This window comes from Cricetulus griseus, assembly GCF_003668045.3.
Source record: "Cricetulus griseus strain 17A/GY chromosome 1 unlocalized genomic scaffold, alternate assembly CriGri-PICRH-1.0 chr1_1, whole genome shotgun sequence".
NCBI classification, from domain to species: domain Eukaryota; kingdom Metazoa; phylum Chordata; class Mammalia; order Rodentia; family Cricetidae; genus Cricetulus; species Cricetulus griseus.
This window is the reverse complement of record NW_023276807.1, coordinates 24672045-24691616: the sequence shown is the minus strand read 5'-3', so window position 1 is coordinate 24691616 and position 19572 is coordinate 24672045. Positions and strand designations below refer to the sequence as shown.

General features: G+C 42.1%; 1 protein-coding gene and 1 pseudogene across 1 annotated transcript; one reads left to right on the top strand and one right to left on the bottom strand.

Annotated features, from left to right (window-relative positions):
• Nucleotides 1-6671: 6671 nt before the first annotated feature.
• LOC100753770 (glutathione S-transferase A6) lies at nucleotides 6672-19066 on the bottom strand. The gene is made up of 6 exons (XM_035452517.1): nucleotides 18980-19066; nucleotides 15031-15082; nucleotides 13816-13948; nucleotides 11761-11902; nucleotides 10830-10961; nucleotides 6672-7013 (listed from the first exon to the last, which is right to left on the bottom strand). The coding sequence occupies exons 1-6, from the start codon at nucleotides 19064-19066 to the stop codon at nucleotides 6891-6893; spliced, it is 669 nt and encodes a 222-aa protein (XP_035308408.1). The 3' UTR covers nucleotides 6672-6890.
• Nucleotides 7880-9247, top strand: LOC118239629 (annotated as a pseudogene).
• Nucleotides 19067-19572: the final 506 nt, after the last annotated feature.

Genomic DNA, 19572 nt, shown 5'->3' with positions numbered 1-19572 from the left:
AACAAATCTTCCTGGACTGGAGTTAGGATGGTTGTTCAACTGTAATGTGGGTGCTGGGAATCAAACTCAGGTCCCCTGGAAGAGCCAGTGCTCTTACACTGAACAATCTTTCCAGCACCCACAAACATTCTTCTTTCTTTCTTTCTTTCTTTCTTTCTTTCTTTCTCTCTCTCTCTTTCCTCCTCCTTCTTTGGAATAACAAACCTTTATTGAGAAATGGAAAGTAACAAGCCCCTCCATCCCGCAATGTCTTTCTCTCCTGAAGAAGATACAAAGAAGTAATACAAGGGAGGGGAGGATACTTTTCTTTTAAGATATTCATTTTATTTCTATTAATTCTTATTTGTCTGTTATACATTAGACTTTCTGTCTGTCTTTTTTTGGTTTTGGTTTTTCAAGACATGGTTTCTCTATGTAACAATCCTGGCTGTCCTGGAACTTACTTTGTAGAGTAGGTTGGCCTCAAAACTCACAGAGATACTCCTGCCACTGCCTCCTGATTTCTGGGATTAAAGGTGTGTAGCACTACTGCCTGGTAGTATAATTTTATACAGTATAAGGGACAGCAATATGTCAGGTATCAACTCACAGGAATCTCTAAGTAGATATAAGTAAAACATAGAAAATGCAGATGGAAATGAAGCTAGGAATGACTAAAGTCAAACACATCTATGGCCTCTTGATACATATGATAGAGATGTAGTTAACTGGCCATCTGTGAAGTACCAGCTGGCAAACCCACCACAATAAGCCCATTTTTATGCAAGCAGAATTACACTTTAAATAATAATGAGCAGTATATTATAGAAAACACACAAATGAAACCCAGTTGCTTACTGTCTTTATGAAATGTTAGGAATTGTGGCTGCAGAGACAGCTCTGTTCTCTTCCTACAGAGGACCTGAGTGTGGTTCCCATCACCCATGTGGGGTAGCTTGCAACCATCTACAACCCAGCTTGAGGAGCATCTGCTGGATCCCTGAGGCTCCTACACACACACACACACACACACACACACACACACACACACACACACGCACGCACGCACGCACGCACGCACGCACGCACACACACACACACACACACATATTTAGACATAATTTAAAAAATCTTTAAAAAGCCTTTGGGGGACTGGAGGGTAAGAGCATGACTGTAATGCTGTAACTCCAGTTCCAGAGGATCTGATAACCTCTTCTGGCCACCCAACTTCAAGCAAAACACACCTACCTTGTAAGGGGATGTCCCCTCCAGTCCTGTTTTCTGTGTGTGGGTATGGCTTCTTTTCTCTGTTTACAATACACACCACGTTTGCTGGGAGCCAGAGCATTCTGGTCTTTGTGCTACAGTCTGATGTCTGTTATTTGCTACAACCCAAGGCAGGGAGATGTACAAAACTAGTTTTAGCATATTTTTATTCTATGTGTATGACTGTCCTGTATGTATGTCTGTGCACCATATGTGTACCTGGTATCCAGGGAGGCCAGAAGAGGGTACTTGACCCCCCAGAACTGGAGGTACAGACCTTTGTGGCCACAGGAGGCTGCTGGGTCCCCTGAAAAGGCAGCCAATGATCTTAACTGCCTAGCCATCTCTCAAGCCCCTACAAAACTAGTTTTGCTAGATTTGAAAACAACAGCAACAACTTTAGTTTTATGTGTGTTGTGCAAATGAATGTGTGCATGCAGACATGCTGTGTGTGCTTCGTAAAGGATAGGAACATCTTGATTGAGTCCAGTCAACACCTGATAGATGTTCTGTCTTAGCAGTGTGGAAAACAGGACAGAGCAAAGAACCAGACATCGAAATTCAATGGCTTCAGTGACACTTATGGCTTGAATAGAAATACAAGGAAGGATTTATTGGAAGCAGCATTCTCAAGACCTGGACTCAGCTACAGATGATTTCACAACTCCCCAAACTGTTACATAACGTCCCAAAGTACAAACTGTGCTAAGAAAACATCCAAAATTTTCTTCCAAAGTTACATTACATGTAGCTATAATTTTTTATGATTGTACGATTTCTTTTATATCCATTTAATTCATTATTTGGAACTTTTACACATGTGTATAATGCATTGTCTGCTCTCGTTGCTCTCATCCCCATCATCTCCCTGTCCACTCTTCCCACAAGTCCATCTCCTCCTCTCACAAGTCCATCTCCTCCCCACAAGTCCATTTCCACACTTGTGCCTTTTTGTTGTGTTTTTTACTTATTTTTTGACCCATTGATTTTATCCAGCAGTGTGGCTATGGGTTTGGAAATGTCCAATGGAGCCTGGTGTGTTCACCGTTATGGGTTTCATACACAACTGAAGACAAATACTGTCCCTCCTCCAGGACAGTTCTGCTAATAGTTCTGTCCCTTGAGTCCTTTCCCTAATGCAAGATTAGCTGTTGACAGGCCCAGTTTTGTTCCAGTACAGTGCGGGCAACTACAACTGCTGTGAGACCATGCTTGAAATGCAGTTTTTGGATAAAATGTATTTCTACATAGCCAGGAGGGATTTCTAAAAACAAAGAAGAGTGACCATGTTTCAAGTATCTGTATTTTTAAATGTGTGACTCGAAGTTTAATATTTTTTAAGAAGTCATTTAGAAGTATACTTCAATTGTTTGTCTTGTCACTGGATATTCTGTACACTCTACTGGAGACTCTACACTGTTATGTCTGGCCACAGAATCAGAACAGCAAAGTCTAGCAGAAGGCAAGGGAGAGTGAAGCTGATGCAAACCACTGAGGTGTGTGAAGTGTTAGGGACTAAAGCTCAGACATCACCAGCTTTTTGTTATGAGTAGTTGGGGGCCCATGTTACAAAGGGAATGGATTTCCCTTACATAATATTTTATCCATCCAGTGTTCTTTATTAGAAGCCACTTTCTTCTACTTATAGATATGAAGATTCCAAACCTGGCTTATGACTCAGGGAAAGGTAAGCATGTAGTTTCCTGGATCAGTAGAAAAGGAGACCAAGAGAGACTAACTGACAGGGGTCTCACCCATGTTCCTCATGCATACTCAGTACAGAGAGGCTGTCCTCCCTATAACCACCCTAAGAACAGGCGCTTGGATTCCTTTTACTGAGGAGTGTTCAAGGCTCAGATGGAACCTACTCACCCATATACACAGTGAGTGTCAGGTACCTGCTTGGCCCTGGTTTCAGGTCAGCTTCTCCACTCCTCCTGGAAGCCCTCATAGTCCTCTGAAAACCTGCTCCAGATTTTTCCAGTCAGAGTGCTTGAGCCAAGTAAAGTTGGAACAGAAGGGAATGGGAGAATGTCACATTCATCTTTATTCACATGCTCCTTTTTATTATTGTTGCTTTAAATTTAATCTTTTTGAAACAGGATCTCACTATGTAGCCCTGGCTGGCTCAGAAATCACTGTATCAGGCACGCTGACCTTGAACTTATAGATACCCACTTACTCTGTCTCTCCAATGCTAAGATTAAAGGTGTGTGCCACCACACCCTGTGAATTGTGGTCTCTATTCTGGGAGCAGCATCTCAGGTATTTGTTTTTTATGGGAATAGAAAACTAGTAAATGTCATCTTTGGGCTTACTTTAACAACCAAAAAAAATGTGTATGAATTGAGGGCATGCATTTGTCTGTATAAGACAATGGGCTTGTTTTGAAATCACTGTGACCTATATCAATTATAGCTGGAAGTTCAAGGAATTCTGGTTTTGAAGGTACCTTGCTTCTTGCCAGAGTGAAGGCAGATTTATAGATAAACCCCAACCTTTAGCATGAGGAGCATGCAAACTTGACAAAGTTGATAGAATTCAGATCTGTATATTCTTTCTTGAAAATAAAAAGAAATATTTGTTTTCTGAAGGTCTCTTGAGATAATAGTCACGATACCTAATACTATCTCAGCAAATGGGAGTGGCCTGCTGCCCCAGGACCCGAGCTCAGTATTATTATTATTATTATTATTATTATTATTATTATTATTATTATTTGTGTCCCCAGTGGGTTGTGAAGTCTCAACTTCACAAGAGGACGGGTTTTCCAGGGTAAGTGTAGTATGTTGCACATAGTTCTATTACAGAATTACTGGTATTCTAAAACTTAGAATAGCAGTACAGAATACATAAGAGGTCACCTAGAGTTATAGCTTTTTTCTTGAGAATGACTACATAGAAACATTGCATAGTAGGTGATATTAGATCTACAAATCTGATTCATCAGCGACCACTTTCAGTTTACACAGAATCAATAAAAACCGGGCCCTTCCCGGACAGCAGACATGGAAACGCTAAGGCATAGGTATTGGAAAAATGAACCGAGTCTCCACAACAATTGGTGTGTGCTACAAAATGAAGCTTCTCTGACCAAGTCCGAGATGTACTCATCTAAAGCACAAATATTGAGAAGGTGCTTGATGACAGAAAATTCATTTACCAAAAAAGTAGAAGCTTCCATCACTTACACCTATGACTTTCACAGTCCATGTTTTACAATAGCCAGACATGAACTGTCTCTTTAGAGTGGGCTTCAAATGCAGTTGGTTGCCCCTGTAACACTCATACCACTACTGATCAGTGGCACAACTTTCCTGGCATATGGAATGGGTTGTGTAGCATGCAAATCCACATCTGGGTAAAGTCTTTGATACCTTTTGTCTGGCTTTAGTCTACCTACCATTTGTCTGTACTGTGAAAGCTAGCCAGAAAGGAGGAAGCCTCTAGCTATCTTTCACCTTAATTTTCCTATGACCTGTGGCCAACGCATGAGGTTTCTTCAGAAATGGTGTCTTAGCATCTAGTACTGGTGGCAACCAAAGAACAGTGGCAATAGGGTTCATTGCTTTGGAGGCCTATTGACCTCCCTGACCAAGAACTCCTAGGGAGATATCCTATCTTTGACCTTGGGAATTATAGCAACATATGACTTCTGGGAGCAACATAATTCATCTGTGCCAGGTGTTATTCTTTTGCTTAAATTAGAAAGTCGAGAGATGGACATGGACTATAGAGAGCACATTAACCAGTTTATTATAGGGTGGAAGAGTGAGAATGGAATAGAGCAGAGCAGAGAGTAAGAGAAAAGAGAGACAGAGAGAGGTAAAAGTGGAAGAGAGAAGAGAGGGGAGGGGGGTAGGTGGAACTTTTAAAGGGAAAACCACACATGCTCACTAAGGTTCCACACATGCGCAGAGTCCTCACACAGGTCCTTAATGTGTGACGAGTGATGTGGTGATGGCATAGCTCCTCCCTGTGCGTGCCCCGCCCATCGTCAGGGGCGGGGTCAGCCTGGTGTTGGTCCTAACACCAGGGACCTCCTTTAAACCCAACTATTTAAAATGTTTAAATTTTGCATTTTTAATCATCTTTTAAAGTGTTTCTATATAACTTTGGGATGTTTGGAAGTTGTGTAGAGACTGAGAGAACCAGTGCTGAGCTTGTAAAAGTCTGTCTTCTTGGATCCACAGTTCACGAGGATGTTCTGGTTGTTTTATAAAACATTGGCTCATTTGAGTAACTCTTCCCTACCAAAGGAAGCGGAGCCCAATCAGGGAAAATCCACTGCCACAGATTTCAGGGACTCACAAATTTCCGTATCATATTAGAAGAGGGATGTCAGGTATTTTTACAAAGCAACTGGTTTAAATATTCCTTTTCAAAATTTCAGGTTGGCTGTTTTTGGCAAACTATAGGGGAATAGATTTTTGAAGGAATTCCCTGTTATATTTTTATGAGTCAGATGTGTAAACCCAGCAAATGGAGACTAACAGCATACAGAAAGCTCATGCCCTGTTGTAAAACTTTTCTTATAAGATTATATCTTAGTTCTGTTGACCGTGGCTGTGACAACATACCATGAGAAAAGCAACTTTAATTGAGAAGGTGCTTGTTCGGCTCCTCACTGTGATGAAGTCACTAGGAGTCTGAAGCAGCTGGCCATGTCCACAGTCAAGAGGAGACAGAGGAGGATTCCTCCTGTGTTTACTAACCAGCCCATCTTCTCCACTCTTAAAGACACCCTAGAAAACCAAACCCAGGGAACGGTGCCACCACAGTGGTCTGTGTTTCCACATTAACACAGGGAAGACAAACCTACATGGACATGGCATTGGACAACAACCATCTGTAACTCTAATTCCAGGGGATCTGATACCCTTTTCTGGCCTCTGAGTACCAGGCACACACATGGTACACACACACACACACACACACACACACACACACACACACACACACACATTCAAAGTAAATAAATTGTAAACAAACATACAAATGAAACCCAACTCTAACCATCTTAGAGTACTGAATAAACTAAAGGAATTTCGAGAAATAGCTAATAAAAACTAAAATTTTCATTATGAAAACTAAGTTTTCCCGGCCAGGTGTTGTGGTACACTCTGTTAATCCCAGCACTTTGGAGGCAGAGATGGGCAGTTCTCTGCGAGTTTGAGGCCAGCCTGGTCTACATATCAAGTTCCAGTATTGCAAAGGTTACAAAGCAAGATACTGTCACAAAACAAACAAATAAAGAAAGAAAACTAAAATAAAAGTAAGTTAATAATAATATACTAAAATGTCACTTGGAGTACTACTCCAGAATTACAGCCCTGATTGTGTAAACCTAAGAACATCAAGTGGAGTTTCTAAACTTGACTCTTTGACAGATGATATGAAAGATGCGGGGACTATAAAACCAACCACATGATCTTCATTTTTTATTAAAATTTTCATTTTATTATAGGAAATGGTTAAGTCAGGAAATTAGAAAACCCAATCTCATAGCATATCCTAATAAGAAAGTTTCCATTAAACTGTGTCATGGGAGCCCATTATTTCATTAATACAAGTAAGTGGGAAAGCTCACTGTCTCATTCTTCAGGATCGGTATTCAGGTGTAGTGCTGGGTTTATGTTACTTCATTAAAACTTGAAAATCTTCCTTGCTTTTAGTACTCCTTTCTCATCAACAGGAGGCTGCCTCTGGCTGCCAGGCTGCAGAAATTTCTTTATGGTGGGCATGTCACTAATTCGGGTTTTCAGAGCCTGTGGTTAAAAAGAAAAATCCATAGCCTTATGGAAGAGCCCAAAGACAAAGGCAACTTGTAGCACAGCCTAGGAAATCTGAGTTCCCCCACTAGCTCGAGTGTCACAGCTACAGATAGGCAAGAGCAAAGGAAATAAGACTAAGAGGCAGAGAACACTCATTGGCACCTTGTATGAATATTTGTTAAGTCTGTGCTGAATTCAGTCACTCTTATCATCTTCCTTGCACCTTACTCTTGGAGGTTCATGACTCTGGTAGAATGCAAGGAAGAAAACCAGCCTGTCATACATCACCTCAGAGGAGTATGGGAAATCCAAGCTGGAACAATGATACAAAATACTGAGTAAACACTAGCAAATAGAAAACAAAACAGCTTATTGTGTCATCTGATATGGTAATGTCACAGGAGAAATTGAAGAAAGTAAACAAATACTTGGGGACTGAATGATACACTCTTGAAGAGTTTCACCAAAGACAACAGGGAGGAAACTGGAAATTTTCTAGATCAAAGGTGCATGAAAGCACAACTTAACAGAACATTTGTGATAGAGGCAAGGCAGTTTTAGGAGGAGAGTTATTGCTACCAGTGCATATGTTAGTAAGTCAGAGGGCTCTCAAATAAAACCTAATGATGCACTTCACAGTCTCAGAAAAGCAAAGGCAAGCTAAGCTCAAAAGCAGTAGGTAGCAAGAAATATCAGAGCATAAATTAAATAAATACAAATTAAGAGAATAATAAATACATAAGATGGGGATTTAGGTCAATTGACTGTGCTTGTTTAGCATGTACAAAGCTGGGGGTGGATCCTTAACATTGAATAAATGAGGTACACCAGCATATACCTGTAACTCCAGCACTTGGAAGATGGTGGTAGGAGGGTATGTTATCTCTAGCTACACAGTAAGTTAGAGGCTAGTCTTAGGTATTTGAAATCCCATCTCAGAATAACCAAATAAATAAGCAATATACATAAATTTTATCAAGTAAAGAGTTGGTTGAAAATAAATTAACACAGTGAAAACTTTTAACAAATATAACAAAAAGATAAAAGGAAGCTCCAAATCAACAGCATTGAGATGAAAACAGGGATAATACCAAGGATTCTAATGAAATTCCAAAGATCTCTAAGAACATTCTGAAAATACATTACAAAGATTAGGAAAATCTACAAAATAATAGATGAATAACTAGACATATTATCTGCCAAAATCAAATTAGAGAATGCAAACTACTTAAACAATCCACAAAAAGCAAAGATAATTCAGAATCTCCCAACAAAGCAATCTCAGGACTGTATGAATACCACTGATAAATTCTAGAAATCCTTTATAGTTGACCTAACACTAATGGTTTTCAGAAAGATTCAAGGAATATAAGGCAAGGAACATTGCAACCCAGACCCTACAAATTCAGTCAGTGTTCCCTCTGTGGTAGGTGCTCTTCTGTTGCTTCGACAAAACACCATGATCAAAATGAGGAAGAGTTTATTTTGGCTTATGGTTCTAAACCACAGGAGTCTATCATGGAGGCAGGCATGCACCAGGTGGCAGAAGCAGGAAACTGAGAGCCAACATCTACAACCCCCAAGAATGGAGAAAGCGAAGTAGATGTGGGGTAGGGACTATAATGCCCAAAGGCCACTCCCATACTTCCTGCAGTAAGGCCACACCTCTTAAACGCCACCACCCCACACATAGTGTCACCAATTGGGAACCAATCGTTCAGATATCTGAGCCTATGGAGACATTGGCATTTAGACTGCTGTACCTGTATCAAAACCAGATTAAGGACAACACCAAAAACCACACAAGCAAATGAACAAATAAACTATCCACAACTCCTACAGTACAGTTTCTTAATAAACACAGACATTAAACTTGTCAGTACAAGTTGATGACTGCTACAACAGAGCATTTGGTGTGATGTCTCTCAGCATTTGCTGGTACAGCTTACCAAGAGGCCCGAGGGCAGGATGGACATCGACCATGAATCTGTGAATGAGTGCATGGGAGGCGCTTGTAAATGGATGAAGAGTATGAAGGGAATGAATCCCAACAGTCTCTCCACACATATCATATCATTCAGTTGTTTGATTGTATTGAGGACCTGCCAGGTCACAATTGTCTTGTCTGCTGAGCCGATGGGCAGACATACCAGTTTCATAATAAAGACTGGATCCAAGAGAATATCTAGAGGCTCCTCCATTGGCAGGCCCAACAGGCTGGGAAGTAATTGAGTTGGAAGAGTTACGGGGTGGACAGGGGTTTGGAACAGGTGCATACAGCGTGCTGTGGTGAAGGTTTGGTATGATAGTAATCCTGTTTCTATTTTGTTAGTCTAGATAAGATCAGATGTATGACATGAAATGTAAATGATCTTTTTAATCTGAAGTCACCTTTGTTCATTTGCTTGTCCTCCCTCCCTTCCCTTCCCCTTTTATATTTAAACATTTTTATAATTTAAATAGAAAATGTTCTTTGCCACTTAAGGTTTCAGTCCTTGAAACTGTTCATTATCTGCTTTGTAGCATTCAAGTATGCTAACTCTTTGTGGGGAGTGTGTGTGTGTGTGGTGACAAGGTTAGTAATGTCCTCTAGGAAAGACTTAATGAGAAAAAGAAAGGTTCTTTCGTTTTTGTTTTTAAATGTCACATTCAAATCTAATTTAAGGACATGTTAAGATCATATACTCTGCTTCTTTCTGGAGATGCAAAGTTGGTTCAACATATACAAATTAATAAATGTAATATAACAATGTGGTACAGCAATAGTGGAATTTTATTCACCCCTCACGGATGAATTATGACATTTGTAGGAGAATGAATGGAACTCATTATGTTAAGCAAAACAAACTAGACTGAAGGAGACAAAAGAACATGCTTCACTCACATGTGGAAGCTAGATTTAAATGTGTATATATGTAAATTTGTATGTGTGACATGAAGGTAGCAAAGGTATTATGAGTGAGGTTTAAAAGGAAGGGGGATCAAATCAGAGTAGTGGAATATATATTAATGAAAGCAAAAAGTGGGACTATTTCAGGAGGGGAAGGGGTCTAGCCAGAGGCAGGAGACGGATGGTCTCAGCAGTAGGAATAGTCCTAATGGAACCCATTTCTTTGGAATGAAAAAGAGAACATGAATATTACAGCCAATCAAGTGTCAATCATAATCAAATTTTCAAAAAGAATTTATTTATTATGTATACAACATTCTGCTTCCATGTATATCTGTGCACCAGATCTCATAATGGATGGTTGTGAGCCACCATGTGGTTGCTGGGAATTGAACTCAGGACCTCTGGAAGAGCAGTCAGTGCTTTTGACCTCTGAGCCATCTCTCCAGCTCTATAATCAACTTTTATACTGAGTTTTGATGGAAGTGTAAGAGTGTGTGTGTGTGTGTGTGTGTGTGTGTGTGTATGTGTGTGTGTGTGTGTGGCTACACACTAGGGAAATCCATGTTTAACAACAGGGGTGAAAGCTGAGGGTAGGAGATCAGATGAAGAGAGACCAGCTCTGATAGACTCCGCAAAGAAAAAGTTTCACATAGGATGGTGGGCATCCCAGAGAGCAAGAAAAGAGATGTTGATGGGATAAGAGAATGGGGCAGAGATTCTGGGTTCTTTTGGGTAGCGCCCAACTAGTTTTCTTACAGAACAAGTTTGTCTTTAAGCCTTAGAACAAATAAAGGCCTAGAAGTTCATTTTGGAGGCCAAGGGATAAGAGTGCAGGCCTGAAGAAGGCTGGGGATCAAATCCTACCAGCCCAAAGCCTAAACATCAGATTCCTGCTGGGGAAGTATGAGGCATCTCACCTGAAGCAGAGGAAAGTTGGCTATAATGTTGGCATCCAGTTCTTCCATGTTGTAGATCATTTCAACCAGGTGAATATCAGCCTTGCTCAGCTTGTTGCCAACAAGGAAGTCTTGTCCATGGCTCTTTAACACCTGGAGAATTCAAGAGAACACATCCTGAACACAGAGCCAGGCTGGGGCTCTTGTTTCTTCCTGGTGAGACCCTCTCAGTGTCATCTGTTAGTAGACTGGGACTGTGGGGTTCAAATTAGTAAATGAGCAGGAGAGCCTGAAGAATGGTACCAGTGCCCTTTTAAAAGGATGTGGAGAGTTCCTTAACCCAGTGACTCTGTGAGGAAACTTCTAGAAGTTGGCTACTCATGAAACACGAACCAGGCCTTCAATAACTGCATCTGCCAGCACTTTGATCTCCTTTCCAGTCTCCAGAATTGTTACAAACTAACAACGGTTGCACAACTCACAGTGTACAGCATCTGTGGTGGAGCAAATAGCTGAGTCACTCTCTAGTCCTATTTTAGTATGTGTGCTGCCCAGGCAAGCACCTCTCTAGTCCTAAGAAAAAGTGCTAAACCAATAGCTCTCACCCTGTGGGTCATGATCCCTTTGGGGTCGCATATCAGATATTTACATTATGATTCATAACTAGCAAAAGTATAGTTGTAATATAGCAATGGGAAAAAAAGTTTTATGGCTTGGTGTCACCACAAAATGAGGAACTGCATTAAAGGTTCCGAGCATTAGGAAATTTGAGAACCACCGGTCTAAACTCTTTTTTAAGAAGCCCTGATATGTCACCCCTTTTAAAGCCTGCTATTCTGCAGCCCAGCCTGAGTCTTCCTGTCTCAGCCTCCAGAGTACTGGGATTACAGGCACATGGCATCACATCCCCACCTGTATTATTGATCTTCAAGTCCAAACAGCTTCTACAAACCTTCTCAAAGGCAGGAAAGTAACGGTGTGTCGCTTTCTCTTTCATCAGGGCAATATTTGCTTCCTTGACCCCAGGTGGGTCAAATGGGTACAGAATAAACATCTCATTCAAATCTGCCAAACCTTCCGAATACATATCAATCCTGAAAGACAAAAACACTACAGTTGTCCAATGTGTCCTAACTGACACTTTTCAGTTTGAAAACCTCAGAGAACAGAACATCAGAAGGTACTACCCCCATCCTCCTGCCCCCTCCTCCTGGTATGTGCTAGACATTAGCTATGACTTTTACTATTAACATTGGTTTCTGTGGTGATATATTATTTATGATTTATTAAAGCTTGCCTGAGGACTCAGAAAGCAAAGTCAGGTTCACGCTATAGAGATCAGGCAGTAGTGGCACACACCTTTAATCCCAGGACTCAGGAGACAAAGGCAGATGGGTCTCAATGAGTTCAAGGCCATCCAGGGCTACACGAGATTGAATCAGTCTAAAAGAGTAACAGAGCTCACACGTTTAATCCCAGCAGTAGACAGATATAAGACAGGAGCAGCGACTTCAGTAGTAAGTTTCAGGATTAGCTGCACTTACAGCCTTCTATACACCTTCCGGTCTCATCTCAGAACACTCATAATGTGAAGGCAGAAAAATCTACCACTTTTTTATGTGAGAGCAGCTTCTGTAATCAAAGACTTTCTGCTGGTCACGAATCCTACGTGCTGGTTGGACAGATGGCACTGGCTTTTAAATGTCTAGTGGGCCCTTCAGTGCTCAGGTATACCACATATATTCTTCCAGTGACACAGCTGCTGGTTTTTATCTTAATTTGGTCTGTTATGTCAGGTGCTTCTAGTTAGATATTTTGCTCATTTCTTCCACAGTTTGAATATCATAGAAGGTTTCACGAGCATTTCTGTATATGAACAGAAGAGGGCATAATTTTGTTTTTCTTGGCTATACACCGGACCGAGGAAGTGGTAATACTGAATTTAACTGTTTGAGAAACTGCCAACATTTCATATCAGATTTTACTTTCTTTAAAAAAAATGGTGGCTGGGTGGTGGTAGCATATACTGGTAATCCCAGCACTTGGGAGGCAAAGGCAGGTGGATCTCTGTGAGTGCAAGGCCAGCCTGATAATACAAAGTGAGTTTCAGAACAGCTATTACTCAGAAAAACCCTGTATTCAAAACAAATCAACAAAGGTATGTTTAGTGTTTGTGTGTGTATGTGTATATCCTTGTCAATGTATGTGCACGTGGAGGCCAGAGGTCAATGCCAGGTGTATTATCCTATTGCCTTCCACCTTAATGAGACAGGCTCTCAAACTTGGAGATCAAATGTCTCCACTAGACTGGCTGCAAAAGCCTGAGATCCACTGGTTTCTGTGTCCCAGCACTGGAGTTACAGATGCACACAGTTGCACCCAGCTTTTATGTGGGTGCTGGATATTGCACCTTCAATCTGTATGCTTGGGCAGTATAAGTCCTTTACTGTCTGGGCCACGTCACCTGCCACCACCGTTAACTAAATGTTCTACCATGACTGAGAGGCAATGTGCTAGGTCTCGTGGCACTGACTCAATCTAGCTGCTGTAGTTCTACGTGAATGAGCCAGGTGACTCCAGAATACTGGGACCCTCAATGTGGTAGCTAGTAGCTTAATTCCCTGGTCCTGACCATGATCATTTCTAGAAACTCCAAGTTGGCAGATGGAATCCTTCCGCGGTCGCTCCTTTATCTCTACACATCATGTTCTGAGCATCCAGCTTCTGAAAAGCCTGAGCACCTAGATTAATGATTCCACTGTTTCCCAGAATTCAAAGCTGATGGGAGTTCTCAAGTCTCTATGCCCGTGTTGTATCTAAGAACATCCGTGGTTACTGTTACCATCACCAGGATCCATCCTAACGTTACTCATCCTTTATCTCCATAGCATTCTGCCATACCCAGCCTACTGGTGGCCATGACCCCCTGCATAGACCTGATCATTCAATGAAGGACTTAAATCCTTCTCATGCTATCCACTGATGTTGAAATAGAAAAATACTGTACAGGGCTCTCTCCTTCATGTCCTTCCCATAGAGGTTGTATTTGCTGGAAAAATAGTTGAGAATGGCTCTGGTCTGCACCAGCTTCATTCCGTCCACCTCCACCATGGGCACTTGCTGGAACATCAAAACTCCATCTTTTGAAAAAAACAAGAATAGAGAGAGGTGTTATTTTATTTTAAAGCTGGGGTTATATATATGTTCTCAGAATAAAAAGCCATCAAATGACTAAAAATGCAAGCGGAAATACATTACAGCCTGGTAATTTACTGTTTCTAATGAGGCGTCCCATTTTCTCCACCTATCTCCCCGTCATTGCTTGCTAATTCATTTCTGTCTTTGTTACCCATCCAGACATATGCTAGGGAACTTTTATTTCTTCATGTTGACTTCTGCTCATAGCCATTTTTAGGGAAGTGGGAGAGAATACAACAAGGCGATCAACTGATAGCAAGTTTGCTTCAGAGAACAATTTCTTTTTTTTTAATTTTTTATTTGTATTCATTTAATGTATATGTGTGTTTTGCCTGCATGCCTGTCCATGTACCACTTATGTGCCTGGTGTCCTCACAGGTCAGAGTAGGACACTGGATCCCACATGGATCCTGGGATCTGAACCTGGGTCTTTTAGAAGAGCCAGTGTTCTTAACCACTGAGCAGTGTCTCAGGCCCCAGAGAACAATTTCTATGTAGGGTTCTTGAGTGCTTTTCTAATCATAGCAGCGGGCTGTGGGTCCCACGAAGGCAAGAGTCCCTGGACCCATGGCTGCTATCCATTCTTGTTTCTTTACCTCCTCACACTGCAGCCAGAGCTTTCAATACTTTAGGACCTTCTCACTGGAGACCCTTAAGGACCAGCAGGGAATCACCTGGTCGAGCCACCAGACTAAAGAACTCAGGTGAGTGCTGGGCTTGCTCTTCTTCTCACCCTAATGCAGAAAGTGAGCAGTGTGGGGCTCTGGAGCTCTCTGTATCTCAAGAAAAGTGGAGAAAGAAGGGGAAAGCCAGGGGAAGGCACTGGGGGTGTTTCATAGCGGATACTCAGCAGTTAGCCCATTTTAACACTAAGTCTCAAGTCTTCCCAAAGAACCCTCCTCCTTCCTGTTTTCCCACTCTCTTCTCTCTGGCATCCCTGGGAGCCACCGTATAAACACACCAGATAACCTGGGGTCTAACAGGAAGACACCCCTGTCTGGTGTCTTCGGGAACTTGGGCTTACCACTTCTTAACTTCTCCAAGTCCTCATTGGTGTGTATAAATTTCTCTTCATACTAGAAAGCAGAAACAGCAAGGAGTTGTTAGTTTTTCTTTACTACTGTGGGCCTCTTAACTTGAATACATTCTTTTCCATACACACTATAAGGGAGGTAGCACTCTGGGGGTTGGTCCTATTAAGTAACAACCTGCTTCAGCTGTTTGGAACTAGTGTGTGGCCTGCTAAGAAAGGAGCACAACTCCCAGCCGTGTAGCTGCTCATCCTGAAGATCATTTCCCTTTCACCCTGCTCCCCACCATGACTATGGCAACTTCACCATCTGGAAGTTCTCACAGGGGAACCCTGCAAAGATCGTCTCATGGTGAAGCTGTAAGATTGCAGAGGTCCGCATCTCCACGTGAGATTTCTGGGTCTGCAGCACAAGATGTGACTTGGACCAGCAGTCTCTGTCTTAGTTACCGTTAGCTGTCAAGTTGACACAGCCCAGATACCCGAGGGAGTCTCAACTGGGGGATCTCCTTGATGAGACTGGTCCATGGACATATCTGTAAGGTTATTTTCTTCATTGATGGAACCCAGCCCACCATGGGTAGTGCTTTGCATAGGCAAGAGGGCCTGAACTACAAAAGGGAGCCAGAACAAGCCAGGAAGCAGCACTTTCCAGGATCTCGGAGTTCCTCCTCAGCTTCCGTCAATGACTGGCTTTAACTGTAAGCCAATAAACCCTTTCCCCCCAAAACAGGTTTTGTCCCATGTTTTTTTTTAAGATGCAGGTGGTTGAGAACCACTATGTAACTCAGGTGCTCTGGAAGAGCAGCCAAGGCTCTTAACCATTGGGCCATCTCTCCAGCACTTAGTCAGTGTATTGTTGTAGTAACAGAAAGCAAACCAGGACAGTGTCTATAAAACTTAGTTTATAATTTACATGACTACTGTGGATGACATGAGTCCTGGATGTTATATGGTATGGTATTAGCTAGAATTTCCTCTCCTGGAATATATGGAACTTCAGGGTTGAATTCTCAGTTTAAAGAAAGGTTCACAGTGTTCACAGTAAAACAGTAGAGAAAAGAATGACTTTCATCATCTTGCGTGGTTGGTTACATGTTTCCACAAAATATTGAACCAAGGTTGACAAGACGGCTTTGCTAGTAAAGGCACCTGCTATCATGTCTGATAACCTGAGTTTGATCCTCATGGCCAATGTAGGGGAATAGAACAAACTCCCATAAATTATCCTCCAGACTCTACCTATTCACTCATAGTATGTGTATGTACACACATGCAAACACACACACAAAATAAAAATAACAGGGTTCTGATGATTGCACAGATTCATTCTCATTATTCTAATCTAATGACCTATATCATACTTTGTTATGAGACACAATACATTAAGCCATTCAAACTACTTAGAAACATACAGGTGTGTGTGTGTGTGTGTGTGTGTGTGTGTGTGTGTGTGTGTGTGTGTGTGAATTCTAATGGGTGTTTTTCCATTTCCTCTCTTTAAAGTAACTAAATCTTGGTGACCCACTAATCTTCTCTTTATCTGCCTCTAGAAATTAAAGCTTATCCCAGGAGCAATCACTTTGGTAAGAAAGGCAACCCATGACAGAGACTGATCTGATGCTCTGAGTAGTTTCCAGTGTTTGCTGCAAATGTAACTATCAACTTTGGCCAGACATGGGTGGCACATCCTATGCAATGGCAGCATTCTGGAATTGAGGTAGGAGGATGACAAGGTCCTGGCCAGCCTGGGATACACTGCAAAGCTAATATAAAAACCCTCGATTAGGGAGCTAGGGAGATGGCTCAGTGGTTAAGAGCACTGGCTGCTCTATCAGATGATCCGGGTTCAATTTACAGCACCCACATGATGGTTCACAGCTGTCTATAATCTAGTTCGAGGAGATCTGATGCCCTCTTCTGGCCTCATTGGGCATCAGCCATGCTTGTAGTTCAGACGTACATGCAAGCGAAACATCTATACCCATAAAATAAAACCTCAAGTCAGTTTTTATACGGTTTTATATTTATATCACATATACACATATAACTACATTGACTTGATAGAATCTATCAAAAATAGAAACATGAATATTTCTGCATTTTGATGCTCATGATTTATGATCTAGGCTTAACTCAGAAATAGCTGTGTGATTTGAGTACAAGCATTTAAGATCTCACAGCATTTCTTTCTTCGTTTGCAGTATGGAGAATGTTTTCTATTCATCTATTGATTTTCTTTTTTTTTTTTTAAATGTCAGACAGGTCTCACTATGTGGCTCAAGCTAGGCTCAAGCAATTCTCCTGCTACTTCAACCTCCTGAGTAGCTGGGGCCATAAGCACACTCCACTGCACCCAGCTGAGCAGAGAGTTTTCAAAATACACAGTACTGGGCTTGAGCCACATCACTCCGACAGTAAATAATAGTTCTGGTTACAGAGGCTGTGATCTATTTCAGTTCTCAGTAGTGATGGGCAGGAATATTTTCATCTCTGGCTGCTCGTTGGAATGTGTGATTGTAAATATACACTGTCACACTGCATTCGATGACAGAAATGGTGAAGTGGCGAATGCCACCCGTTAGCCAAATACTCTTTCAGGAAACACAGTGAATATAGGGGATGAACAGTTAGAAGCTCACTAAAGTTGGATGGGGTTGGTGGGTTTAATGGTTATGCTGGGGACAGTGGGAGGGACCGGCCTGTCATAATCAGTCTTTGGACACAGAGGACCCAAAGGTCTGAGCAAGGGTAGGAGGCGGCCTGTGCTCAGCTCCCTCTTCAGTCTCCCTGGGGTGGACAAGAGGCGGCCTTCATACTGAGTTCATGGCTTCTACTTAACCCTTCTATTTAGAACTCATTCCTGCTGAGGCTGACCCATGGGTGGACATCTGCATGCTGGGAAAGCAGATTCCTTATACAAAAAGCACAAGGTGGAAAGGCGCTGTTTATATCTGTCGCCTGCTTTCTTTGAAACCGGAAAGGATCAAAGCTGAAGTCCTATGCATGCCAGGAGCAAGGGTGAAGTGCGATCCTCAGGGTCAGGTAAACACAGCGCCCGGAGCGTGGAAAAGCACTGTAAATCTCCCTCACAGGACACTGCCTTAACCCTTAATTATTCTTCCTAGCTTCCATCCACGGGCAAAATCTGTGATTTTCCATCACAGGAAATCCTGCACAGATAACAGGCATCGCACAGAGGAGTGTTTTACCCAAGGTTGCCTGTAGAGGGCAGCACTCAACAGGTTCATACAGTGAAGCACCAGTGCCTCTTAAACATTAAAGTATCCTATACAGGGAGTGAGAGCTATAAAACAAGACCCTCTCACAAACAACAATGGGCCACCTTTTTTTTCCTCTTTGTATTCCCACAGATGTGCAGGATGCTGAAGGACAGAGCCGACTGTCTTCCTCATTGTGTATCCTCGGGACTTAAAAAGGCCCTGGCATTTACTAGGTGCTCAAGAAAACAATGTCTCATATGCTCACCCCACCTTGAACAAGGAGCCTGTGGGGGTCTACTCCTGATAGCCTGTCAATTGTGTGGATTGTATTTCACTTTACTTTCATTTGCTAAAATGTTACCTATTAATTCTTTTGCTACAGAATGATAAACACTACAATATATCGTTGTTCCTTGGGGCCCTTCTCTTAGGCTGTGCTGAGGAGTGTCCTCTCAAACTTCCTCTTTCCCAGTCCAAACATCAGATACAATGTATTTTGCCTCTACACTGAATTTGGAACCCTCCAGCCTAGACTTCCGGGATTAAAGGTGTGCCTTTTCCACAATTCTTCAAGGTCACATTTCTTTCGAGGTTATACAATAGGAAACATGTCCTGACTGCCATGAGGATATCGGTTGACAAAGTCAGTTTTAGGTGAGGAAATCAGTTAACACAGCCAGTTTTAGGTTCATCTGAAGACCTACCGTCTCAAAACTTACCTCTACTCCAACCGCAGCCAAGAGCCACCGGACAGACTCCATTCTGCCCCGGGTCTCTTCATAATGAAATAGGGGCTTTCCTGCCATAGTTGTAGCTCCTTGGATTCACTAAGTATGAATGAATGAATGAATGAATGAATGAATGAATGAATGAACGAAAGCAAAATGTACCTTGGGATTATGGTTAATAACACAATAGTACAGAACTACCTAGAACTAGTTATCTGCTCTTGTCAAGGCTGCTAGGAATCCCAGTCAGACTTTCTTGATCCAAATTCTCACCCTCCAAGTACCACCATCTAGAAACTGTACCAAGCCACTCCTGTGCCCTCACTTGGAGGATATAAAGAGAGCAGCCTGGATCTTACAGGGGAGGAGGGCCTGGGCACCTGGCAAACGTTGGAAACTGGAGGCAGCACTGACAAGGGGAAGGTGCCAGAGCAAAGCCCCTCTCTAGCTCTTTGGCTCCTATGCTGCTTTGATCAGGAGATCCTAGCTCACCTTCACTCTGGCTGTAGCCAGACCCCAATTCTCCACACTTTTTCTATTCCAACTCCATTTCCCACAACCTACATTGAGTTTTACTTCCCAAT